Source organism: Pithys albifrons, chromosome 15 (genome assembly GCF_047495875.1).
Source record: "Pithys albifrons albifrons isolate INPA30051 chromosome 15, PitAlb_v1, whole genome shotgun sequence".
NCBI classification, from domain to species: domain Eukaryota; kingdom Metazoa; phylum Chordata; class Aves; order Passeriformes; family Thamnophilidae; genus Pithys; species Pithys albifrons.
In genome coordinates this window covers 17,448,816-17,474,819 of record NC_092472.1, presented here as the reverse complement: position 1 = coordinate 17,474,819, position 26,004 = coordinate 17,448,816, and the positions used below count along the sequence as shown (strand labels likewise).

The 26,004-nt window shown below is 45.8% G+C and overlaps 1 protein-coding gene across 1 annotated transcript; it reads left to right on the top strand.

Annotated features, from left to right (window-relative positions):
- On the top strand, window positions 1-24,285 carry PCBD2 (pterin-4 alpha-carbinolamine dehydratase 2). Its single transcript, XM_071570271.1, has 4 exons — window positions 1-233; window positions 2,798-2,929; window positions 21,110-21,190; window positions 22,608-24,285. The coding sequence occupies exons 1-4, from the start codon at window positions 156-158 to the stop codon at window positions 22,701-22,703; spliced, it is 387 nt and encodes a 128-aa protein (XP_071426372.1). The 5' UTR covers window positions 1-155; the 3' UTR covers window positions 22,704-24,285.
- Window positions 24,286-26,004: the final 1,719 nt, after the last annotated feature.

Here is a 26,004-nt window from a genome sequence, read left to right as displayed (position 1 = left end):
CGGCGCGCTCGGAGCGGCGGTTCCGGGCGGCGGCTCCTCCCGGCGGGGCGGGCCGTGCCGTGCCGGGGCAGGGCTGTCCCGGGGCCGTACCGGGGCCGTGCCGTGCCGTGCCGGGGCAGGGCTGTCCCGGGGCCGTACCGGAGCCGTGCCGTGCCATGCCGAGCGGAGGGGCAGCGCTGCGCCGGGCGCTGCTGGGAGCGCGGCGGGCGATGAGCGGCGGCCCCGCGGCCATGGTGAGGGCACACCGAGGACAGCGGGATCGGATCGGAATCGGGATTGGGATCGGGGCACGGCCCGCCCGAGCTCCCCCGGAACTGCGGGAGCTGCGGGGTTGGGGCTGGGCTGCCGCAGGAGGGATCGGCAAAGCCGCCGGTCCGTGCCGGGGTGCGCAGGGGCTTGTGATGGGAGGACAGGACAAGGGAATGGCTTCACGCTGAGGTAGGGCACGTTGGATGGGATACTGGGGAGAAATTCCACCCTGGGAGGGTGGGGAGACCCTGGCACAGGTGCCCAGAGAAGCTGTGGCTGCCCCATCCCTGGGAGTTTCCAAGATCAGGTTGGAGCAACCTGGGCTATGGAAGGTGTCCCTGCCCTTGGCAGGGGTGGCATTGGATGGGCTTTGAAGTCTCTTCCATCCCAAATCAATCTGTTATTCTCCCCGTGTCCTGCCACCATCCCACCTCATTATTGATTGTTTTATTTTACACAAAGCTAATAACAAGTGGCACACACGGGTTTGAACCCTTGCCCTTCAGGCATGAGATATTTAGCACTAATTTTTTATGAAATCTATGACTGTTTTCCCTGAGATTCCTCTGTGATTGATCAGTGGGTCAAATACCCCCAGGTGTGGGTCAGGGGCCAGCACCTGCCCAGCCTTGGCACAGGTGCCCATTCCTGCCTCCCTGGGGGCTCTGGCCATGCCCGTGCTGTGCTGATGGGGGTGTCACTGCACAGATGCCATTGGAATCTCCCACCTTGTCTTCTTCCTTGTACAAGCACATTCCTGCTGCTTTCTGCTGCATTTCTGCATGTCTGGTGTGCCAAGGGGCTGACTCAGGTCGTGGCCTCTGCAAGCAGAGCAAAGCACTGTGCTCGTTGTTCTGCAGGGCCTGCATCAAACCCAGTCTCCAGATTCCCACTGAAACTGTGTGGTCTAATTTCAAGTCACAGCACTGTCTTGTCAGTGCCTGTTTGTCACTGAGGTGTCAGGAAGGCACTGCAGTGTCCCCAAAGCTGACAGGACATCCCCATGCCTGTTAGGTGAGTGGACTTTGTGCTGCCTCCTGATCTCAGTCCTGCACTTTGCTATCACAAAAAAACCCCACTCCTGGGATGTTTTGTAAATTAGCAGACTGACTTCATCCTGTGCCAGGGAAAATAGTACATTTCAAGGCAGCCTTTAGCTTTGGTGATTTTTGGATATGTTTGGAAAAAAGAATGTAAGAAATTCATGCCTGTAACTGTGGTTGTAGCAATGGCAAATCTGAAATTTGTGTTCTTGTAAGCCCCAGGTTGGGTTTGAACTGTAAAGAGCCTAAATTGGTTCAGTTTGGGGCCTGTAAATCCCATCTCTTGGTTACATCTCTCCCACTGAACACAAGCAGCAGCAGTGATAGGTTGATTTACGACATTTGGGGTTTTTTTATCCCGTATTATTGATGGAAATGTTGCTCCTTGGCCCTCCTGCATCTTAAAGCCTTGCTCAGGTCGCATTAATTGCGTTAATTCCTGCTCTGCTCAGACTCACAGCCCCATCTGGTGGCATCGGGGCTCCCTCTGGAGCACAGGCTGGCCAAGGTGAAAAATCCTGAGCTGCTGAGCTGCTGGTGGGTCCTGGACCTCTGGAGCAAAACTGCCTTTCTGGAGGTTCTCACAAAGCTGTGCCAGCCAAAATAAAGACTAAAGCAATCTGAATTTAGCTGTACTGGGGAGAAAGGTTCTTCCCACCAAAGCATTGCCTTTACCATGTGAGTCTGAGACCCCTCTGTCAGAGTATGTTATCTTAGTCTCTGCTTTTAGGAAAAGTGTCAGACCTTTTCCAAAGGCCCCATGGAGCATTCCTGTGTCTCTCTCTGGCATCAGATGTGAATCACATCTGTCACATCTGTGCTCCCAGTGGCATCAGGGGGACTCCTGTCACTTCAAATAAACCGTATTTAAGCATCAGTGGTTTGCAGAATCTAATGCTTATACCAGTAACTTCAAATGTTTTGTAATTGTGTCTGTATTGTAATTTTTCTTCTTTTCATGCAGTTAAAGAGCTCTTTGTTGCTTGTAGAACTCCACAGTATGTGCTGTCTTAAAATCCATTCCTGCTTTCTCAAAGTAGTAAACTACAAGCCAGGTAGAACACAACCTGTTGTTTTGTTCCTCTCTTTTGAAACTGATATTTCCTGATATCTCTTTTAGCCTTATAATTGTACACTTGGAAAATAATGTAAAAAGCCCTTTACTTATATGAGGGAGCAGAATATTTGAAAATAAACTGTGGTGTTACAGCATGTGGATAATTCAGATGACCAAGGGCACAGCTGGTCTGGTCTCCATATTCATTCCTGGGAAAAACCTGTTGCTTTTCATTAGTTTTTTACAAAGCTTTTAGCCAAACTTATCTGCCCAAACAGAAAGGATGGGGTTTGCCTGGTTTAGGTTAAACAGTGAGGAACTGTACAGTGAATATTCCACATCTTTTGTGCAATCCATAACCACAGTTCCATCGTGTGGTTTTCTTATTGTTGTACAACAAAGAACTTCAGCCTCACTCGTGCCGTGCCTTTATTTTTTCCCTCAATAGTCTTCCCAGTCTCACTGGTTGACAGCAGAGGAGAGGAACCAAGTTTTACTGGATCTCAAAGCTTCAGGCTGGTCCCAGCTGGGTGAAAGAGATGCCATCTACAAGGAGTTCAATTTCAAAAATTTTAATCAGGTAATTACTCTTACACATCACTTTCCATATAAAGGAAATGTCATTGCTTTAATTTCTATCCAATCCTGATAGGAAAATGTTTGTATTCAGAAATTTGGGACTATCTTTGTGGGGCCAAATCCTCTTGGCTTTGCCTTGATGAATTCCTCTCTGATTCTGATCTCATTAGGTGGAGTAAATTAATTCCATTTTGTAGTTGATAAGTAAATTATTATAATATTAGGGACGAGGATGGTATTGTGGAATTAGACAAATAGTATTTGATCCCAATAATTGTTTTTCTTTTCATTAGCAGCATACATCAATGAATGGTGGAAATAAATAACTGATGGACAGTGGGGTTCATTTTTCTCAGGGAAAAACTTGAGAAAAATGGGTAAATAAAGAACAGAAACTTTTGCCCTACAAGGTGGGGAAAATAGGACACATTTCACCTTCTAAGCAGGGAGACAGAGTTCTAGTATAGCCTTGAATGAGTCATAAAAGCTGATCTCTCAGTGTCTTCAGCACACTGACTGCTGGTTTTTATTTGGAGACTGGATCCTGAGCCCACGAGAGCTCGTGTCGGACATCAGGCACAAACTTGCTTCAGAAATCCTGATTTGCCTGGAGATGTGCATTCAGCCACATTCCCCTGTAAATTCCTTTCTGAGGAATCATGACATTGCTTAGGAAAAGTCACGTTCCCAGAGCATGCATTTCCCTTCTGTTTGATTTCTGAGGGAGGGGGAAGTGCTTTCTTGGGAGGAAGAGAATTTCCAGGGGTTTGTTGGGATGGTGGCTCTGGCTGAGCTGGTTCTTTCTCTCACTACAGAGGGACACAAAGAGCTCCAGCCTGGGGATGCTGTGGGTTTGTTGGTGTGTGTGGGGACCAGGAGCTGTGCTGTGAGCTGTTTATTTACATGGCAATGCCTAAACCCAGACCAAGATGTTTCAGGAAACCACAGTGAGCTGGATAAACAAGTTGTAACTGTGGCTCTTCTTTTCACTGTTCCAGTCAGTAATTGTCGTGGTAAGGAAAGCCCAGGCAGTAGAGAGAAGGTGGGTGAGATGCTCCCAGCCCCTCTGAGCTGGGTGAAAGCAAAAGGAAAAACAACTGCAGGACAACCCAGCTCCCCAGCAGGGCTGTGCTGGCTCAGGGAGCATGTCCAGAGCCCCAGTACAGTTTTTCTGGATTGCACTTCAAACCTGCACATTAATACAGAGCAAACAGAACCATGTCAGATCATGCAGAGGGCAGTGGAGGAGAGAAGCCCATGAGAGGGAGCTCACAGGAAGCCTTGGTGAGGTGGGCAGGCAGCTCAGGGCTGGAGCAACCAGGAGACACCAGCACGTTTGACACTGATGAGACAGAAGTGACCCTTGGAAGAGCTGAGATTTCCAGCCTTTGTGCTTTGAATGTACATGAAACAGCATCTCTGCCAGATGTCAAAGTCCTTGTTGGGTCAGCACAACTAGAAATGATTTTTGGTTTCCTCAGAGTTAATTTAAAAGTGTTTTTGCCCACTGTAAATAAATGAGTTTGATCAGATGGACTTGGGCTGTCCCTTGTCTGCCAACAGACAGGTCAGGAGACAAATCAGTGTGTGCAGCAGCAGATACCTGGAAAATCCACTGCTTTGGCAAAAAATTACAAAGTTTTGGGTTTTTTTTTATGGTATAGATTTATTTTACAACACAGGTAAATATCCATATGTCTTCCTAATTTAAAGATTTATGAAGCACATACCAATACAGGAAGTTGAGTATATTTAGATATGCTTATTGATAAATGATGGACTATACATCTGTACTTCTAGTACATGTCATCTTAGAAAGGCTACTTTAAAAAATTGCCACTTGAATCGTTGGGGAGATATTGGAACAGTCTCTTTCATTCTTGGTTCTTTCCTGCTGCCCTTTTGCAGATGGCATAAAATCAGGTGTGGGGAAAAAAATTGCCCTGAAAAAGCAGTTGAGCTGACATGGAAGATATTTCAAATTTATGTTTTGCAGATGATATTGATATGATTAATGTATTCATGGCTTTTTTTTTTTTTTATTGCTTCTTGCAGATAGTGTTCATGATGCATGGAACATTCTGTGGCTTCAAAATCCATGCCAGGTTTACAAAGCCTGTGTATGTCAACAGATGTTAAGAATATAAACACAACTTTTATTATAAAGTCGTGCAAATGTGTAGACATGAGCTTGGTTTATGTGTATTATTTTCAGCATGAGAATGAAATGGAACTTCTGTGAAACAAGAGTTATTTAGATTCCTGAAGCTTTCAGGCTGAGATTAGCTGGGTTAAAAGCCATCAGCACTGAGCTGCCTTTGTAAGGCTGACAAGCTAATGACACTTCTGGCTCAGGGAATTAGTTTGGAACCCAGAGCTTGAAAGCACTGGAGCTGTTTGTTAGTCTGAAGATACATTTTTATGAAAGTGGGCTTTGGTGGTACAATGCTCTGAAATAAGCTGGAAACCAGTCTGGGGGCTGTGCTGGAAGCCCTTTGTTGGTTGTGCTGCTGGGGGTCCTGGTGGGCTGGAGGGTGTTGGTGCTGGATGCTCCCGTTTTCTGTAGGGTGAGGCAGGCTCCTGGTGGGTGGGGGTTCTGAATCTTGTATAAAATGTCAAATGCAGCAGTGGGGGTGGGAAGAACACAAGTATAACTCAGCTGTGCCTTGTCCAGAAGAGCTGTGCTGATGGCACCAGGCACCCGCTCCTCCTTATGCCTTGCAGGTCCTGTGAGCTGTTCCCACTGTGGAGCAGCAGGTGGGCAGCAATGACTTAAAGTTGGAGTCTTCCACCTCCAGGACCCTCACTCTTATGCCTTGCCCAGAGCCCTCAGGTTGAGTCTCTTTTCCCAAGGAGATGTGCTCAGCAGAACCCTCTGGCTGTGAGCGAGGTCTGGAGAGCAGGTGGGCTCAGAGCCCTCCATGGCAAGTCCCAGTCCCTGCCACACTTCAGCGTGCTGATGAGCCCCCCTAAACCTCACAGCCACATCAGGGAGCTTCTCTGGGGCCTCTTTCTTGGGCTGTAGGGCAGAGAAAAGTGCTGAGTGAGGCTTCCATGCCGTGGTGTAGCATCACGAAGGGACACTCTTGTCCATTCATGTCTTTGTGCTACTGAAACAAAATGTTTTCCTTCCAGTGGAGCAAACCCTCTGCTCAAGCAAACTTCAGAATTGGGATAGAAAGTTAACTTGTGCCTCCAGAGCATGCTGGGGATTTCTCCCAGCATTTCAGGTCAGTTCAGCAGCAAAGAGAACAGGCCTGGCTTTAAAATGGGAATTTCTCCCCAGTTCATGGTGACCCCAGTCCGGGCTGGGGGAAATGTGAGTGAAGGATGCTGAGTGTTCTTCTTGGGCATTTGCACTGAGTTTGCAGGAACATCTTGGCTCTGATACTTCCATGTCTCTTGTCAAAGTTGGTTGGATTTGACCAGGGGGTTTAAGGGGCAACTGCCTGTGTGATTACATTTCCGTGGGTAATCACACCAAGGCAGCAAAAGCAGTTAGGGAATTACAAAGGTGGGCAAGTTTGCTGATGGTCAGGTTCAGCCTTTACAGCTGCTTTCTTTTATGGGGTAAGTTTTTAATTAAGTTTAGGTTGGTTTTTTTGTTGTTTTTTTTTGTAAAGAAAGGATGATGTAGGAAGTCTCCATAAGACCTCTAACGTCATTTTCTAAAATGACAGGAAATCAAATGCTCTAAGAGTTTTAAAGCTATTTTAAACACATTTTGTGTTTTGGGGCTGGAGGATGGAGGTGGAAGATGAGCCTGAGCGGAGGGGACGGTATGGAAATGGTGTGCAGTGAGAGTAGAAGCACATGTGTTTCCGTTCAGTTGTGGAGTCTTGGTTTTTGAGATCATATTTAAAGATGTGCAAAAAATCTAGAACTATTAAATGAATTATTATTCTCACTTTGCATTTCCTTTCCAGGTTTGCTATCTCTCTGGCTTGGAATCCAGGAGAAAAAAAGTCAGGCAGAGAATGTTATGGTAGATGCCTTTTTTCCTCCCTCCTTGTGATGCCAAGATTTTTCCTTTGGCTTTAGGGAGACATGCTCAGATTTGCCCCTTTAAATTGATCATCCTTGTATGATCCCAGTTACACATCCAAAGGAATTTGGTAGGATATGCAATGAATACTCTTGATTTCTTTCAATGGCAGGACTTGGTGCCAGTCCCTGTAATATAATCTGTCAATCCTTCCTTTCTCTACTCCCAACATGTTGCTTTGTTTTCTACATTGATCAAAGGTTGGAAAATTTGTTTTTATATATTCAGGCAGTGTATTTCATTGCTGCTTTTTGTACTCAATCTTTTGGCTGTTTGGCTGAAATACATCCACGCCTTTTATGTATTGAAAACATAATATCCTTTAACCTACAATCTGCAGAGTTAAAATGAATTTTATGGTAAATATTCGGTTGTGGGCCACATCTCCAGCTTTTTATATGCCACAGAGGTCTTGTGGGTTTTTTTTTCTTCTCCATTGTCTGATAGTGAGGTCATTTTCAGTCCTCTGAGAAATTTTATTCCCAGCCAGATGCAGGCCATATATTAAAAGTAGCACCTGTGGCTGATATCACAGCAGCTTACCATAAATTTACATGGTAACCAGGATTATATCTGTCAGGACTGTTAAAAAATGTCGAGATTTAATTTGATTTCCAGTATTGAAGGAGCTCTCCAACATTTTGCTTCATAACTATATTTTAAAAGTTAAAATCACTCCATTGTTAAGTTTTATAGCACTCCCAGTGCCCATTAAGTTGATTTGTTAAATGGGGGTCAGAATAAAGCGAGTTGGCTGCGGGAGGATCGGAAACCAACCCATTTGTGACAGATTTAGTCCTCGCGTGTGAATCTTCGCCGAGCCCGGGGAGTGATTGGATTCAGGTGCAGCTTATGTCAGTTGTGCTTAACCTCAAAGCCTGAGCAGCCTCAGCCCCACTGGCACTTCTGCTAATCAAAATTCTCCCCATTTTTGTCCATTTTGGGGGGAATTGCTGTTTTTAGTGCAGTATCACTCTGCTTGCTCCCTCTGCCAGAGGTTTGCATTCGGTCGCTTGTTGCCCCAGAGTAAATTATATTTTTGATCCACCCAGGTAGGTGCTGGTTTTCATATAGGCTTTCCTAAACTGCTTCATTTTCCATTATCCTTTGAGTCCTCTCCCATATGCTGTGATTTGTGCACCTGCAAAGTTATGAAAGTATTTCTGTTGGTAGTTATGTTGTTCACTGACTTCCCGGCGTTTATGAATACCATAACCCATTTACAATAAATCACAATTATTTATGGCTGGGTTTACACAGTTGAGAAAAATCTTTGTATCTGAAAATAATGAATTTCTGGCGTATCTGCCTGTTGACATTTTCCTTTATTAGAAACTGATAGTGGAGTCTTTGGGACTGGCAGAGGTTTTAACCTGCAGGCTGAAACGCAGTGAATGAACTGGATCAAGTGTCTCGGAGTGGAGAACAGTAAAAATATATGATTGCTGCATGGTCACACCTTCCTGGAGTTTATTCTTGGGATTCACTGGGTAAATAACACCCTCTTGTCTGTGTCAGCAGGTCAGGGTGCAGCTGTGGGACCTGGATATGATCCACCTGCCTGTGCCTCTGCCTGGCACTGCCCAGGGGAGGAGGGTAGTGCAGGGTCTGGGGGAAATGAAAGGAGAAATTCTGAGGAGACATCTTTTGTGTCTCCTTCCTTGGCCTTGGAGGTGGAGCGGAGGACCCTGGTGCTCTGATCTGTGTGTCCTGTGTCCAGTGATGCTTCCAGTCAGTGATGAGCAATTATGCAAAGCTTGGAGGTCTGTAAGGGTGGAAATGTGTAACTGAATATTGCCTAGGCAGAAATTAAGTCTTTGGTGATGGGAGTTGGGAAATAAAGTATTTATTTTGTTCTCTTGACCCTCATGGCTGGCAGTGTACAAAACCACAGAATGGCAGAATGGGTTGGAAAGGAACCTTGAGTGTTGTCTCATTTCAAACTGCTGCCATCTTTTCACTATCCCAGGTTGCTCCAAGCCCCATCCAACCTGGTCTTGGACACTCCCAGGGATGGGGCAGCCACAGCTTCTCTGGGCACCTGTGCCAGGGCCTGCCCACCCTCACAGGGAACAATTTCGTTCCAATATCCCATCTAACCCTACCCTCTGGCAGTGGGAAGCCATTCCCTTGTCCCATCCCTCCATGCCCTTGCAAGAAGTCCCTCCCCAGCTCTCCTGTAGCCCCTTTAGGTTGTGGCTCCTCTTTGTGCTGGGGGGGTATCTTGTCTCCTCTTGCCCAGGGTCTGTGTGTGCAGATCCCACCACCCCTGTGTCCCACCTGCCTGTGACAAGCACTGTCCCAGTACCTGTGTCACCTTCCTGATTCCATCATACCAGTGGTATCAGGCCAGCAGGAGTATTTTAAATGTCACAACACTAATCATATTTAAATAAAAATAATTCAATTTAAATTGAAGACTCAGGAGTGGACACGTGTCCTTCGTCTCCTTCCTCATGCAAGATGTCCCATCCCCACTGCAGCAGCAGTTGCACCAGTTTCATTTTTCTTGTGACTGAACTGTAATTAGTGATGCTCACTTTCTTGGATGAGCTAAGTGATATTTCTCCCTCTAGTAAACCATTATTTTATAGTTTATAATTACTGGGCTGTGGCATTCCTAATTGCTGGGTTTCCCCCCTGCTCCAGTAGACCTGCTCTATCTCCTTTTTCTCAGGCCACTGCTTAAAATCCACCCAGTTGACCTTTGGGCTGCTCTCCAGTTGGCTCCAATACAAATTGCTTTCCTTAAAAGATGGATTTATTATCACTCAAGTGAAAATTATTACAGCATTTGCTTTGGGCACGTTGCATGAATTGATCTGAAAGTGCATATTTGTCAGAATGCTTTTTGGATCTCACAACCTGTCTGGTAGACTTGGAGCAGAAGAAACGTTTCTCTTTTTCAGCTGCACAAGTTGGTTGTTTGAATTAAACAGAACAAATGTTCTATCAGTTGTGTGGACATACCCAAAGAGAGCGAATGGTCAGCTTGATTTTAGCTACAGTTTGGGCACTTTCCTTGATAAAACACCTTTGGAAAACCAAGGGGAAATTCAATGGGTTTGAATTCAGCTGAACAGCTTCATTTGGGAAAAGGCAAGGAGTTGGACCAAGGGTTGGACTTGATGATCTCAGAGGTCTTTCCCAACCCAATCGATTCTATGATTCTGTAATTCTGTGATTCTGTGACTGCTGCTGCCTTTTCTGAAGATAATCACTCAGCTGAATTTTTTTCACCTTTTCAGTGAAGCGAAACTGGTTGTCTTGAAACCCTTCATGCTTTAACATTTTCTTTTATGGGGGTGCTGGAGTGCTGCTGGTTAAACACAATCTTGCTTGTTTAACCTTTTGCATCCCCTTGCTGTTGGAGCAACCCGAGTACAATCTGAAACCATAAATTGCATAAAAGCCGCTCTCCCTCTCTCCTCCTCCCACGAAGCAGCGCCGCGCTTTGGGCCATCGCTCTGCAATTAAAACCGGGCAGAATGAACCCAAATAAAGCTGCAACGCCCCGGCTTCCAAATGAGCCTCTCTTCACCCCCAGAGCACATCAAACCCTCTGGGCGGACATCCGCTAATCCCGGCTCGGTTTAATGCCCAGTTTTGCGCGTTCCGGGTCCGCCGGCGCGGGCGGCGCTGACCCTTCGCATCTGCTGCGCTCGCAGGAGGAATCTCCGCTCGCCGCTCCCCGTCAACCCGGATTAGCGTGACGAAGTGCAGCGCTTCTGCTGGCTGCAATTTGGGGGTTTGATCAGAATTATTTCTTTCACAAACAATCACGTTTGGCTAAAACGTTACATCTGCTCCGCAAAGCCACTGGCGGGGCCGCTGTTCGTCGGGGCGAGGCGAGAGGAGGGTTTGGAGGAGCTTTTATAAAGCTGCAGACCCGCTTCACGTGGGGTTTTTGCAGCAGAGCTTCCCTTCTTCCCTTCCCTTCTTCCCTTCCCTTCTTCCCTTCCCTTCTTCCCTTCCCGTCTTCCCTTCCCGTCTTCCCTTCCCGTCTTCCCTTCCCGTCTTCCCTTCCCGTCTTCCCGTCCCTTCTTCCCGTCCCTTCTTCCCGTCCCTTCTTCCCGTCCCTTCTTCCCGTCCCTTCTTCCCTTCTTCTCTCCTTCTCTTTCCTTCTCCTCTTCCCTCTTTCCCTTCCCTTCTTCTCTTCCCTTCTTCTCTTCTTCTCTCCTTCCCTTCCCTCCTTCCCTTCTTCTCCTCCCTTCTTCTCCTCCCTTCCCTTCTTCCCTTCTTCTCTCCTCTTTCCTCCTCCTCTTCCCTCCTCTTCCCTTCTTCTCTTCCCTTCCCTTCTTCTCTTCCCTTCTTCTCTTCCTTTCCCTTCTTCTCTTCCCTTCCCTTCTTCTCTTCCCTTCGCTTCTTCTCTTCCCTTCCCTTCTTCTCTTCCCTTCCCTTCTTCTCTTCCCTTCCCTTCTTCTCTTCCCTTCCCTTCTTCTCTTCCCTTCCCTTTTTCCCTCCTTCCCTTTTATCCTTCTTCCCTTTTTCCTTCCTTCCCTCCTTCCCTTCCCTCCTTCCCTTCCCTTCTTTCTCTTTCCCTTGCCTTTATTCCTTTAGTGCTGTTTGGCTGAGGTGAAAAGTCCCTTTGGCCAAACCCAGCAGGTTGTGTTTTCCTGGAGGGCCTGGTGGGGAGTGCTGGGTGTGGGGAGCCCAGTGTGAGTCAGCTCTGCACTGTTGGCTGTCTTGCTAAGGATGCTTTGTAGGAAGATACTACTTATTCCTAGGATCAGAGGGAAAAGACACAGTTGCATGACCTACCATGATTTTCCTCAGGCTGTGGTGAGAATAACAAGAGACAGTTAAATCTGTGTCTGTGCATGACTGGGGTGTCCCTGGCTGAGGGAATCTTTACCCTGTGGTGCAGTGGGTGAGTGCTCATAGCAAGCAAAAATACTCTTAACTGTACAGCCCCAGGATGTTGTGTTTATGTGTATTTCTTGTAATGCCCAATCTAATAAAAACCAGAGTTGTACAAAGGGTTCCCCTTTGTGGTGTGCTCATATGAATTTCTAAAGAAATTTGATGTTCACTGGAGGACTCAATTTGCCTCCCCTCGTGAGCCCATCTCTCTGTTTCCAGATGTACCAATGCACCAGCAGTGTGGGTTGCCCAGAGACACCTTTGTGTTTTAGCAAAAAATCCCCCAACCACCAGAAAAACTGTGAAACTTCTCAAAATACTGATAATTAGACATGCTCTGCCTCTTAGGTGAGCCTTGTTCTTAATAACACAACTCAACGTGGCTGCCTTTGTCCTTTTCCCCATGACCTGCTCCAGCCATTCTGCCAAGAACCAGAGACAGGAGATGACAGGAGGGAACAGTGGCCATGGCAAACCAGACAAGGGACCCGACTGCACAGAGCTTGAAGGACACCCCATGTTGTCTGGGAGAGATACTTGGTCTCTCCTACTCTTTTTTTTCCCAAAGGATCCATCATTTCTAGACTTGAAATATGTGTTTGCAAAATAATATTTGAATTTTAAGGTACAATATAAAGTAGCAACCTGCAAATGGTGGCCCAGATAAGTCTCCTGCTGCATTCACTGCCTCTTTATATCATCTCAACTGTTCTACTGTAAGAGGTGTCCAAACATTAAGACCCTTTCTGACAGTACAGTAGGACACCTTCAGCAGTTCAGCTGAAATTACTCCCTGCCTGGATCTACAGTAAATCCTTAGTTTGCTTTATTTCACATCTTGAGGTCTTTTTAGCTTCTGACTTGGCCAAGGGGGTGATGGGAAGTCCTCTCCAAATTTCTCACAACTCCATTGTGATTTCTCTGTTGCATGTTTGAATTGTTGAACTCGTCTTTAAAAAACCAAACTAAACCAAAAAAGCTGACAGGACAGTGGAAGATGAAATGGTCATGAGACCAGCTTCTTCTTCTCTTAATCCATCATAAAGCAAAGCCTTTTTTATCACTCTTTGATGTGTTCTTAGGGTCATAAATGGCAGAGATTTAGAGGATTATCAGAGGCAGGTTATGGTTGCCTTTGGATACTCAGCAGAGAAGATCTTGGATATTAAACTGATAGTATGTGTAATCTTGGCCAAAAGACCAAGGAGAATTTTCTCTGAGCATTCCCAGTGTTATCAACAGCAGGGATGGCATGTGAACTTCTCTTTCATGTCTGCAGAATGAAATCATTCCTTTGCATGTGAGTAAGAAGAAACATTGGGGGAAATAGTGTAGCATTTTCTCCTGCTCCAGCCAGATCAGTTTCATACAAAACGTGGCTTGGTGAGACGATGAACTTCTCTGTTCTTCCACACCTCTGACTCAGGGTCAGAGGGTTTGAGCACCTTTTAGAAGTGGGGCATTCACTTAAATTAATTCTGATTTTCTCTGGTTTCTGACAGCTTCATGTCTGGCACCGTGTGGCTGAGGAGGATTCGCTGCCCTCTGCCTTGGCAGAGGCTTCAGGTGCCTGAATTCAGGGGGCTGGGACTGCACCTTGTTACTGCTTTATTTTTATAGTGTTTTCTGTGATGGCTTTATTACAGTACAGCCAGGGGTTTGATTTGCTGGGCCAAACATTTGCTTTAACAAGTCAAATTATCATTGTTCTTTCAGTTGTACAGCCAAGAGAGTTTATTATTTTAAGTGCCTGATTGCTTTAGCAGGTGCTCAGTTAATGGGGGCTTCGCTGTGCTGTTTCATGTTTTTAGGTAAGGTGCAAAAAGCTCATTTTAAAAAGTCATGTTTCTTGAAATAGCTATTTTATTTGGTGTAAACCTCCTAAGTGCAACCTTTATATTCCATTTTTTAATGCAAAGCACACAAAAATGGCTTGAGAGGTGCTGAGCCACTTTTAGCTGATGATGTGGCTGGAGGATTAATTCCATGTTCTAGTTCAGCCCTGAAACCTGGGATTGTTTCACTCTTTTCTCTGGAAAATTTAAGTTAGAGGTCTAAATTTTTTAATAAATAAAATAATATTTATGAGTCTGTGTTTACTTAGAGTGCTGAGGGAATGGGAAAAAAAAGAGGGAAAAATAAAAGCATTTATTTTGAATATTCATATGATGAATGATACATCACAAATGCCTTGTTCTAAATTTTATTGGGATTTAGGGTAGCTACTTATTTTGTAGTACTCTTTGTGAGCAACTTTAGTTATATTTATCTACCTATAAGCAAATGAATGTATTTTCTAATATAGTTGTATTGACATTGAAACTTTTATCACTCCCAGGAAGAGGTTTTTATGCTGCCTTAAGACATCTCCATGTTCTGTCACTTCTGCTCCACCAGGTCTATAAATCTTTCTTGGTGGAACAGGTGATTGATTTTGGTGTGAAGTCTGTTCACTGAATATTATCTGTGTTCTGTTCCTGAAACCCAGGTGCAATCACTTACTGTAATAAAAAGGAGAATAGGAAAAAAGATCCTCAGCCCTGAGGCTGCTGGAAAAGTCAGGATGTGATGAAGAAGGAGGCAATGGGTGTAACATTTTGTGTTATATTATCACCAGTCAGAGAAAAAAGGTCTAAATTCAGCAGTTATTAAAATCCTGATATAAACAGGCTTAGAAAAGATGAAGTTGAGGTTTGTTGAGCACACAAGGGTTTCTCACACACTCAGTGAGCTCAAGAGGAGCAGCAGAGCAAGGCAAGGAGCAGGATTTGAGCTCAGCTTAGAGCTCTCTGCCTTCCTCGTAGTCCCTTTCCTTGCCCTGGTCTGTGTCCCTTGCCTAAGCCAAATACTTGAGTTTGCTTTGTTAGACCAGTTTAATCTCAGATGGGGCAAATGACACTTGCACCTGCTTTGTGACTATTCATGGCTTCAAACTGACAGAGGGGAAATGTAAGTTAGATGTTAGGGAGAAATTCTCCCCTGTGAGGGTGGGCAGGCCCTGGCACAGGTTGGGCAGAGAAGCTGTGCCTGCCCCATCCCTGGGAGTGTCCAAGGGCAGGTTGGACGGGGCTTGGAGCAGCCTGGGACAGTGGAAGGTGTCCCTGCCCATGGCAGGGGATTAGAACCAGATAGTCTTTGAGATCCCTTCCACCCCAACCCATCCTGACACTCAGTGATGTCACAGCTCGGGTCACTGAGCTGGGGAGGTGAAGCCTTGGACTCAGATCCCTTTGGGGAGCTGCATCTTGAGCATCACCAGGACTGTGTTGTGTCTGGAGCTGCACTGAGTCTGGATGGTGCTGAGTGTGAATCTCCCTTTGCCACGAGCAGCATGGGCTTTCCCTGGGCCAGCATTCCTGAAATTGCCTTCTGTCATCTCCTGCAGCTCTTGACATTGTGCTGGTACCTGTGTGAGAAACGTCCCTGCTGAGCCAAGGCCGTGCTCCAGCCCCACTCCTCTCTGCCTCCACTTAGCCCTCATGTTCCTCAAATTGGGAAATCATATGACAATAAACAGAAATACCCTCAGTGAAGAGAGAAGGGGAAACTGTTGTTTATCTGGTCAGGTGGTTTAGATTAGCAGTGATGCTGGTCTGTATTATGTTACTTTAAATCATAGTGTCCCAACAGGACATAAATTATGAAGATTGTTACAGTATGTTTCATCCAATGTAAGATCAACAAATTGGAATAATTTTTTTAATAGGAAAATCAGTGCTTTGGCAAGGTTATTGTCGAAGAATTTAATTTAACTTGAGCTTTGCTTGCATTATTTCTTAATATATAAAAACTATTTGCATAATGTACGAAGTATAAACATTTTTAGAATCAAAGGCAAGAATGCCTTTTCCAAGATTACACAGAGTGGCAAACTACTTAGAATAGATCAGTGTTTGTGCTTTTGCTGTCAAAAATGTTTGATATAGAGCTGGCAAGCTGGTTTCTTCACCGACATAATTGTAAACAAGTGTTGGGAGACAGAAACAACGTTCTTTGGAGAACTTGGTGTAAAGGTTTGCACATTCACTGCTGCAGATCTAACACAGAGCAAAGTTTACAGCCAGAATAGGGATGTAAATAGGTAACTTTTTTTAGAGTGCAAAGCAGCATTACACTTCTGTGTGAATGTGTGTGCAGAGAAGCACAGGGAGTGCAAGGGCTCAGCTCTGGATTTTTAAAGAATATTGTGAATGCAGAAAAGCACAGGCAGTTTGGTTGGAAATGGGAGGTGGGGGAGTTGTTACAGTTTCAGCTTTTGCTGTGAAGGCAGAAATGTCATCTCAGTCCACGTCAGTAGGTCTGTGGTGTTCTTCCTCCATCCTTTCCCCTCTGGTATCCTCCAGAGTCGGGAGTGCTGCTTTCCCCAGTCACGAGTGATGCTGGGCAGTGGCAGGGTTGGCTTTTTTCACAATATTTTGCTGCTCAAGCTACAAAAGAGGGAAAAACCAAATTTTTACCAGTGGTTTGTTGGCTGTTGTTCACCTTCAGATCTTGCTGGCTGCCCATGCCAGGATGGGGTGGGATGGAGGGAGCAGGGGGTTGGAGAGACAGGGACATGAGCAACCTGAGCTCAGCTCTGACCTGGGCCATGATTTAGTTGCATTTTTGTGACTGTCACACTGTTTGTGGAGTGATATTAAAAAGGTGGAGAGCAATGGGAAGGTGTTCACCCGATTTCTGTTGTGGATGAATCCAGACACAGCCAAAAATAAGAGAGAAAAATATCCAGTTCCATGTGGATCTGGTGTCCCTGAGGATGGTCCAGGCAGACTGATGGTGCCAACAGGGAAGAATCCCCAAATGGGCACATGGTTTGGGAAGGAATACCTGCCCCCTGTGCTGCCATCACCTTTCAAAAGACTAGTTGGATTCAGCTATTTTTGTGTTTTGCTTGTGCTGTCACTTTCAGATGAAGAGTGTGGCTTTGTGAGATGATTTTTGCATATTTATATGATAAAAGTATTTAACAACGGAGTAAATAGAATGAAAATAAAGCAAGTCCTGCCTTTTTCTTGAGAGCACAAGAAAAAATGCCCTGACAACCCTTGTGAGAAGCTAAACCTGACTCTCGATACTCAACATTGAAGAGCTTTTCTCTTTTATCTGCTGGCCTGTAGCTCATTGTTAGGTAATAATGTCAGCCTGATCTGTGAAAGCTGCTGCAGTTTGGGAGTGAACCTTAATGATTTAACTTTATTGTTTTTTGGGAGTGAACCTTAGTGATTTAACTTGATTGTTCTCAGTGTCAAACTGCTGCACATTCTGCACACTGAGTGTTTTTCTCTCGGGTGAGTGAAGAGCAGATGTGTGAGGTGTGGTCACCTCCTGTATGGCACTGTCACTGTAACCTGACTCATTTATTAATTTCCCACTGCTAAATGGTACAGATGCAGCCTGGGTGGGTGGGGAAGGGAAGACAGGTAGCCCTCACACTGCAGAAGGTCAAGGTTAATGCTGCCTGCAGCATTATAATGACAGATGGGAGGCAGAAACCTTAATGTACTCGTGATTAGCACATGCTTTCCTTGGCTGGGTGTCCGAAGGATTTAAGAAGCCTGAGTGCACACTTCATTTTAAAACAAACAAATAAAAAGCGTGTATGGTTATACTGTTGAGCCTCTCAGCTGTTTTTCTTAAATATCTCCACTTCTGAGTCAAGCTCTGTGAGCTCCTTTCTGCTGGAGATGCGGGGGGTGATCCATCACCGGGACCTGCGGTGGGTGATGGATGAGCACGACACAGCGACCTGGGGGCCTTTGATGTGCAACTCATCAAGATAATGTTGGCAAGCATTGGACAAAAGCAGCATGTTTAGAAAGTATGAAGATGAATGGATTCCTTGCTTAAGAAGTGTGAAAGGAAGAATAATAGCAGATTAGCTCCGGGATGCCGGGGTCTCCCTCCCGGAGCCGAGCAGTGCAGAGGGAAGGATGGAATTTCATCCTTCCTCCCACTTCTTTCATCAAAGTGTCCAGCCCTGGTTTTCCCATTCTTTGGAAACAAAACTCACATTAAGTCTTATTTTGTGATGGAGGTTTTTGTCACTTTCAAAAGCAGTTTGGCCAGTCACGAAACATTCTGAGATAGGTGGATTTTTTTAAAGTTTGCTTTGGGTGTCTTTTCACTTTATTAAGTTGACTTGTCTAAGAGTAGCCCTGATTTTTATCTCATGGAGACATATTATGGCTGCTGGTATTTAACAGATGTTTTAGATGCCATGTTGTGACTGAAACAACATTAGTTTTTAGTTCCTTCTAAAAGGCTTGAAGGGAAGAGATGTGCCAGTGCACCCAAGGCATCATGTCCATGCAGGATTGCTTCCCTCCTTGCTTCTTCCATGGCTCTTCTTGTTTTGCTGCAGGGACTCTGCACTCTGCCATCACTTGGGTGATGTGATGTAACTGTGCAGAGTCCTCTGTATGTCTGGATGCTGTTTTAGCCCAAATGTCCTAAAAGGATTAGGTTGCAAATCTCTGTCTAATGTGCCTGTTACTGAAACACCAAAATACTTCATAATATTTAACACATCAAAGTCTCTTTTAATACTTTTTTATGGCTTCTAAAAAATGCACAGATCCTTTCTTTCTCTCTTCATTTTTGAGAGAAAAATCAGAAAATGTTCCCAGCAGGGGCCGAGGGGCTGCAGATCCTGTTCATAATACAGTGAAAGTCAAGACTTTGTTGGGTCTCACTGTCACGAGTAAAGTGCTGGTCCCACTTTCATCAAGAAATGTGTGATGGTCTGATAAACTCTGCCCACCAGTGCAGTCTTGACAATGATCTTGCACTGCAGACTGCATAATAATTTTCATTATTTTTAATTAAAGTTGAAGAAGTGCAGACTCCTGCTCAAATTAAGGTTGGTTGTGTTGCCGGAATGCGGTAATTACTTTAATTGATCACAAGATAGTTTCCTTGATCACCAATTAGACCAAATTACCGATCAAGTTTCAAGACGTGAAGAAATGTCCAAACTGATTTTATGTAATAAGTGTTTTCATATCTAATCAAACCTAAATATCTTTTCCTTCCAGAGCCAGTTGTATTTGCCCAAAGTAAGGTTAAGGCTCTACAAATATAGAGGTGATTCGTAAACAACAGAGTTCCAATTCATTTAATTAGCAAAGGAAGTATTTAGGGCCTTAATGGAGATTGCATTGGTGGAATTGCTTGCTAGAACTGTAGCTCATTTTTGTGTGTAATTAAAATAAATTCAAATGCAAGGGGTGAGTTGCTGTGGGTGCAATGAGGGAGAAGTCTCAGAGCAGAGCAGGGCAAGCCAAGGCGGGCGAGCCTCGTCCCTCGCTGTGACACCAGAGAGCCCTGGCTGGGACAGCACCAAGCAGCAGGAGCACCAAGCAGCAGGAGCAGGTCCAACACACTGGAATTTATTCCTTTTCCTGAGCTGGGCAGCCTCAAGCTGAGCAGACCTCGGTGGGATGAACAACTTCATGACTGGTACCTGTTTATCCAGCTGGAAACTTCACTGTCTGCGGGAAGAGGTAGTGAGGGCACTGGTGTGTTGGTGCTTGGACTGGGGGGTTTGCTGCTCCTCTGGTGGGGAGGGTTTGTCATCTGAGGTGTGAGGGAAGCTGTGCAGAGCAGATTCATTTCTCAGGCTCGATTGCTTGTGTGATTCTCTCTGTGAGCCTTCGGTGCTGTCCCACAGCCAGTGACTGTGTCTGTGCAATGTGACCTGACTCTGTCTGAGTTTCTGGGATGGACAGACAGACCCCAGTATTTTTATTAATTATTTTATAATTTTTTATAAATTTATGCTTATGTTTTCCCCTGCTATCTGTTTCTACAAAGGCAGTCTAGTTGCACACACATCCCTATTTTAAACTTCTGGGCACATTCTCTGTGTAGATTGTTGTGTTGGAAATAGCATTTCAGTCAAGCCTGTGGATACTCTAAAAATGTTTAAATCAAGTGTCCTTCAGCATTATTAATGCAGAAGTTTCCCAAATCATTGCTAACATCTGATGCACAACTTGCAGCTTTCTGCTTCAAAGCAAGCTGCTGAAACTTGGGCAAATTTTTAATAGTAATTGTTCACTCCAAGTAAAACTAAACCGAGCAAGAGCTTCAAGGCAAGTTAAATTTTGCTGAATTTTGGAATGCTCTTGGGTCAAGGGAAAAAAGCTTTTTAATTGCTGACAGTTTGGTGATTTCCAAATGACAAACCTCATTGGAATGATTTTCTCTGATTATAACGTTTGCATTCATTTGACTGGCAAAGCACCCAACAAAGTCATACTTTATCCAGGCACTGATTCTTTTTTTTTTTCCTTAAAGGTTTTTGTAATTTGTGAGGGGGAAAAAAGACTTGAAACTATTATCAACCATTATATGTTATTCACTGAGCACATGTTTGTTTGAAATGGCCATCCCTGGGTGGAATGCAGGCCATATACATTCTCTTCCATAAATTAGCACTAAAAAACTACCTAAATCAGGTAAGGGTTTGTGGAGTTTGTATTATAATCTGAACCAGACTGTAACGTGGATGTTCCTTCAGCTTTGCATCTTATTTCAGGTCCTGAACCCGATGGATGGAGCTTGGTCTGAACAAAGCTCAGTGCCCAGAGGTGTCCTGCCCACTCCCTTCAGGCCCTGCTGCAGAATTGCATTCTTGATTACATGGGCATTCTAATTTTCTTTATAATGCAGTGATCTGCTCCTAAGTATTTTGGCAAGGGCCTGTTATTATTTTCTTTTTGAGCCTGTGATAAAACCTGTGTCCTGGGGGAGGGTGCTGTGCAGAATGTAGGGGCAGAAAACTGGAAAACTTGGTTTAACTCATTTTAAGGGAAAATATTAATAAAGCAGAGGGAAAAACCCACTTGCTGCCTTTCTATCCCCAATAAAATAAATAGCAAAAGAGGATGTGTTTCTGGAAGCAGTGACATGGTGCTTGAGTAGAAAAGGCTCGTTTCTAAAATGCAGGAAGGGATGAGGGGTGGGGATGGATATTAAAATCCCTGTTGGATGCTGAAGGTAAAATCAGTGGGTTTAAGCAATAGTTCTGAGTCCTGGAGTAAGAGGCACTGAGCAGAGTGATTTTCCAGGGTCTGCAGGGGGGGAATTCAGCAGGATTGGGAAATGCCCCAGTGCCATGGGAAGCTGAAATGCTCCTTTGACACACACAACCCCGAGGTGCTGCTCTGTGGCATCTCGAGGAGTTTCTGAGATTTGGGGTGAATCCTGCCAATCCACTGCCAGCTCTTTCAGGTATGGGAGTGTTTTCCTCTTTGCTCTCTCTTTCCCCAGGCTTTTGGATTCATGACTCGTGTTGCTCTGCAAGCAGAGAAGATGAATCACCACCCGGAATGGTTCAATGTCTACAGCAAGGTAATGTGCTCACCAGCCCTCATTGCTCACATGGCAAGGTAAGGGCACCAAACCACTGGCCCATTCTCTCTGCCTGATTTGTAGCTTATCTACAAGATAAGGGAATGTGAAGTGTCCTTATAAAGAGGTTTGAGATTTTGAAGATGCTGAGATTTGTGGTGGTAAGGAAAGGAGAATGAAGCTCTTGCCAGCTCTATGATTGGGGCCTGTGGCTTGATCTCTCTGGCAGAGATCTAAAAATAAAATAGAATCCTTTAAACTCTTATTTAGCCAACCTGAACAAATCACTCTTTTGAAACCACTCTCCAGGTCTCATTCCTTTCTGTGCAGCAGGTCAGGAGCTCAGTGGTGGGGGGTAGGACACTCTTGGTGTGTTGGTGCCTAAATGGGAGCCTGGCAGGCTCAATTTAGGCTTGATTTTGAAAAAATTCTAGGCTCCTATGTCTCAACATAGCAGCTTATAAAATTTGTTTATAATATTACCTAACTGATGGTGGTCTCATATTTACAAGGGTCACAAGGATTACTGCAACTCTCCAATGAAAGGTGCTGTGTGAAGGGGGGAATTATTGCTCTCCCTTTAGTTTTATTTTCTAATACTTCTCATTGCATTGTATCACGCTGTTTGTTCTAGTAGTTGGTGAATAGATGGCAGTCCCACTAAAAATATGCTAAATAAAGGGCATGTGGACAAGCAGCCTGAGCTCAGAGCAGGACATTCCACCTTTCCCCACTACTGAGGCTCCCAGCACAGACTATTCCTCATCAACCCCTCAGGTCACCCTAAGGGACATTAAAGTTCACTGACAAAGTCCTGATCTCTCACTCTTCATGGTTTTCTTGGCTTTCTAGAATATTTGGAATTTGTCTTTTTTTTTTCCCCTTCTGTCTTCCAAAAATCTCAGTCAAAGGCAAGACAAAGTAATGCCCAGCTTGGCATCTGGCTCAGTCTAGACAGACCCACGAGGCAGCTGCATCACAGCAACATGCACCAGTCCATTTGGGGGTTTTTTTCCAATTAATCTGCAACAGGTTTAACAATTTTTCACCTTCAGGGTGCTGGTTTTTAACAAAACACATGAGCCCCTGAGCCAGCTCTCACAGCTTGGTCACTGGCCCAGGTTCCTCGGGAAAGGGATCCGTGGAATTTAATGTAAAGACTGGAGTGATTTAATCGGACACCTCTTCTTGGATGAAACCCAGGAATGCAAAGCCTGTGTTATGCTGTGAAGGGGCTGGTTCTGGTGAGATTCCAGGCTCTGCTAAACCTCCTCACCTGCAGCATCTTCTGGTTTGCACGAGCAGGGAGGAGGATCCAGCTGGGTCTCACTGTGGAGTCACAGCATTGCCAGGGAACTCAGCCTACGTGCCAGAGATCAGAACAACTCTGTAACCCCTTTCTTTTCCTTTTTGACAGGTTCAGATAACTCTGATTTCCCATGACTGTGGTGGGCTGAGCAAGAGAGACGTGAAGCTGGCTCAGTTCATTGACAAAGCTGCGGCCTCAGTTTAATCAGGATGTAAATTCTCTAATCCAGTGTCCACCAATATTTTGCATTTCAGTGGTATCCCTATTTCCTTGTAACCCTGATTTCACAAACCCCTTGAGACAAGATATTTTGGAAAAAGAGTGTCTTAGCTTTGCTGACCATTAAGACCTTAGTCTTGAGACCTTTCAGGGTGCCTGTGCTTGTTTTTGCCATTGCTGGCTCTGCAGGAGGATGGAGCAGATAAACCAGCAATAAATGTTCTGAACAATCATTTTCTAGTAACTAAACTGAACTGGAATGAAATCAGGAGTCCCTCCACCTGTGTCAGTGTTCCCCAAGCCCACAGGAGCTGGTGGCAGCTGCCGATGACCTTGCCCTGTGCATGGCTGCTTCCCTCCCATGGATTCATGCATCTCTGCACTTCAAATGGGTTAAGAGCAGCTTGGCCAGGTCAGTCCCCCCTGGCTTGGTACCTCCACAGACAGAAGGGGTTGGAAGAGACCTTAAAGCTCATCTCATTCCAATGGGCAAGGACACCTTCCACTAGAACAGGTTGCCCCAAGCCCCATCCAGCCTGGCCTTGGACACTTGAGGAGTAGGACTGGATCTCTCAGTTGCTGAAAACTTCAGCTCTGGCACAGCAAACACAAAGAAATCCCAGTGAGCTCCCAGCACTCACATCAGTAAATGCTGCCTGCACTTTAGTGCTTGGCTGGGTCAGTGCTCAGCACCCTGCAGGATCAGGCCATCATTTGTGTTGTAAAGCCCCAGTACCTGCTGGATCAGCAGAGGGGCAGCTTGGCCAGGTGCCCAGAGCCCCATCCAGAGCTGCCAGCAGTGAGGGAAGTGGCATTAGCAGGATTCTTGCTAAGCTGGGCTCAGCTAAAGCTATGCTCACACCCTTTCTGGTTTTTTTCCCCTGTAGCTACAATTACTCATTGCAAACCCTGTTGCAGGAGTTGCAGATGCCTCTGTCAAGCTTAAAACAATTCCTTCTGTGGTTTCAAAATAAAGTCTTTTTTATTGTGTGATCCTCACCGAGACAGACCCTCCCCCAGTGCCAGTAGGGAGATTTCATCCTGCTCAAGGCTCCCAGGAGGGCTCTCACCCTGCAGTGCCACTGCTGAGTGTCCCCAGCGTGCTCTGTCATGTCAGATCTCAGGGAGATTGACACCTCGGAAATGCTGGCACGCGTTGCTCGGATGGCACCGGCACAGCCACCAGCCCCTGGGAGCTGGGACACGAGTGCCAAAGTCTGTATGGGGGCATGTGTGAGGTGTGTGGTCTCTGGGATATTTTGGGAGGCAAAATGCCACGAGCTGCCACCCAAGGACTCGTGTGGATAAAATCAGAAGGGTGTTTTCTGTAAATCCTTAGCGAGCACCACTGTCATGTGCTAATTGGTCTCAGGAAGTGAGATGTTGGGGGTTGTTGTTGGTAACCCTCCTTGGAGTATCAAGTTAGTACCTAAAAAGACCCAAATTCAGGCTCTGTGCTCCGATGTTCTTTTCTCACAAGTGCCTTTCCCTGGTGAAGTGAAGGGTTTCCCCGATATGGTCTGAAAATGGTCACTGTTGTGAGGTGTGAATAAAACTAAAACAAACAGCCAGGCTGTGATGTCTCCTGTTACTGGTGGGGAAGTGAAAGGAGCTTCACCCAAAGTTTTGACAACATCTCTGATGAACTGTGAAAAGTCTGTTGCTAAGAATTCGTATATAATGTGTGTACTTTGAATAAAACCAATAAAATCAAATTCCTCCTTTGTAATTTGTTTCTTTATTATTGTACATAAGTGACAAAGCTGTTTAGTTTGAAGATAAATTTAAGATAAATAATATTTTGTTACTGGGAGGTCTTCGGTTTAGAATATTGATATTTATTTACATTTCTCTGAGTTAAAAATTCCCATCAACTAATTGAGCTTGGAGAGCTGCACTGCCTGGCCATGGCACAGCACTGTCCAGGGGGTGTTGAGAATCCCAACCAGCAGAGAGGCAAAAATACTCAGGAAAGAGAAGGATGGCTTTGAAATGCTCCAAGTTTTATCATCAGGGCCATAATTTCAGCCAGAATTCAATCATTCTTTGTTGACTTCTGGAGCATCCCACAGACCTGCAAGCAAGGTGAGCATTGCTGTGTAATGCTGATAACATAAAAATAAGGAATTAACAGCTCCCACTCTCTTTTCCAGTGAGTGCTGCTTGGGAGTCAGTCTCATAGTGAAATCCTGGCTCTGCTGATGCCATAAAGAGGATTTCTTTCCTTATTCCTTTCCTTATTTTGGGGCTGTTTCAGTTTTTAAGGTTGGTTTGCCAGCATTTCTGAAGTGCATCCCCAAACTGTGTTGAGCTTCACCTCCCGCCCTGTCTTGGCAGCCTCCCCAACTTGCTGCAGAGCTGGGCAGGGGAGCCCTGGGAAGCTGGGGAGCCCTGGGATGCTGGGGAGCTGTGGGATTTTGGGGAGCCCCAGGGATGCTGGGGAGCCCTGGGATACTGGAGAGCCGTGGTATTTTGGGGAGCCCCAGGAATGCTGGGGAGCCCTGGGGTACTGGAGAGCCGTGGTATTTTGGGGAGCCCTGGGATTTTGGGGAGCCCCAGGGATGCTGGGGAGTCCTGGGATGCTGAGGAGTCCTGGGATTTTGGGGAGCCTTGGGATGCTGTTGAGTCCTGGGATTTTGGGGAACCCTGGAATGCTGGGAAGTCCTGGGATTTTGGGGAGGCCTTGGGATGCTGTTGAGTCCTGGGATTTTGGGGAGTCCTAGGATTTTGGGGAGCTCTGGGATTTTGGGGAGCCCTGGGATGCTGGGGAGCCATGGGATGTGGAGGAGTCTTGGAATTTTGGGGAGCCCTGGGATGCTGGGGAATCCTGGGATTTTGGAGGGCCCTGGGATGCTGGGGAGCCCTGACCCACCTTCCTGTAGCTCCCTAAATCCACAGAGCCAGCTCACAGTCTCTCCCTGCTCCTGCACCTCCCCAGCTCTGCTCCACCAGTAGCTGTGCTGCCGGTGTGTGCAGTGTGGGATGCTGGGGGCCATGGGGAGGGGATGCACAGCCTCCCTGACTGAGCTGGAACTTCACAGCACATTTAGACAACAAGGATTTAGTGACAGGCCTTGGATTTGGGCCAGGAAACAGCCTAAGGCTCCTTCTCTTGTGAAGAGCATTGTCAGCCCAGCTCTGAGCAAAAGCAGCCGGTGTGCAGGGTCTGGGTCTTTCCCAGGTGATGGTGTTGCTGGAGCTCTGCTGCTCTGTGGTGGTACACTCTGAGCAGCTCCCAAAATGCAGGTTCCTCTGCTGGCTGGATTGTCCTTGGGGTCAGCTTGGT

What these genes read in the sequence shown, in the direction of transcription:
- PCBD2 (XM_071570271.1), top strand. Translation starts at nt 156, where the DNA reads ATGCCGAGCGGAGGGGCAGCGCTGCGCCGGGCGCTGCTGGGAGCGCGG. An exon ending in GCGGCGGCCCCGCGGCCATG is followed by an intron (nt 234 to 2,797) that starts GTGAGGGCACAC and finishes TTCCCTCAATAG; the next exon opens with TCTTCCCAGTCTCACTGGTT. An exon ending in GGTTCAATGTCTACAGCAAG is followed by an intron (nt 21,191 to 22,607) that starts GTAATGTGCTCA and finishes CCTTTTTGACAG; the next exon opens with GTTCAGATAACTCTGATTTC.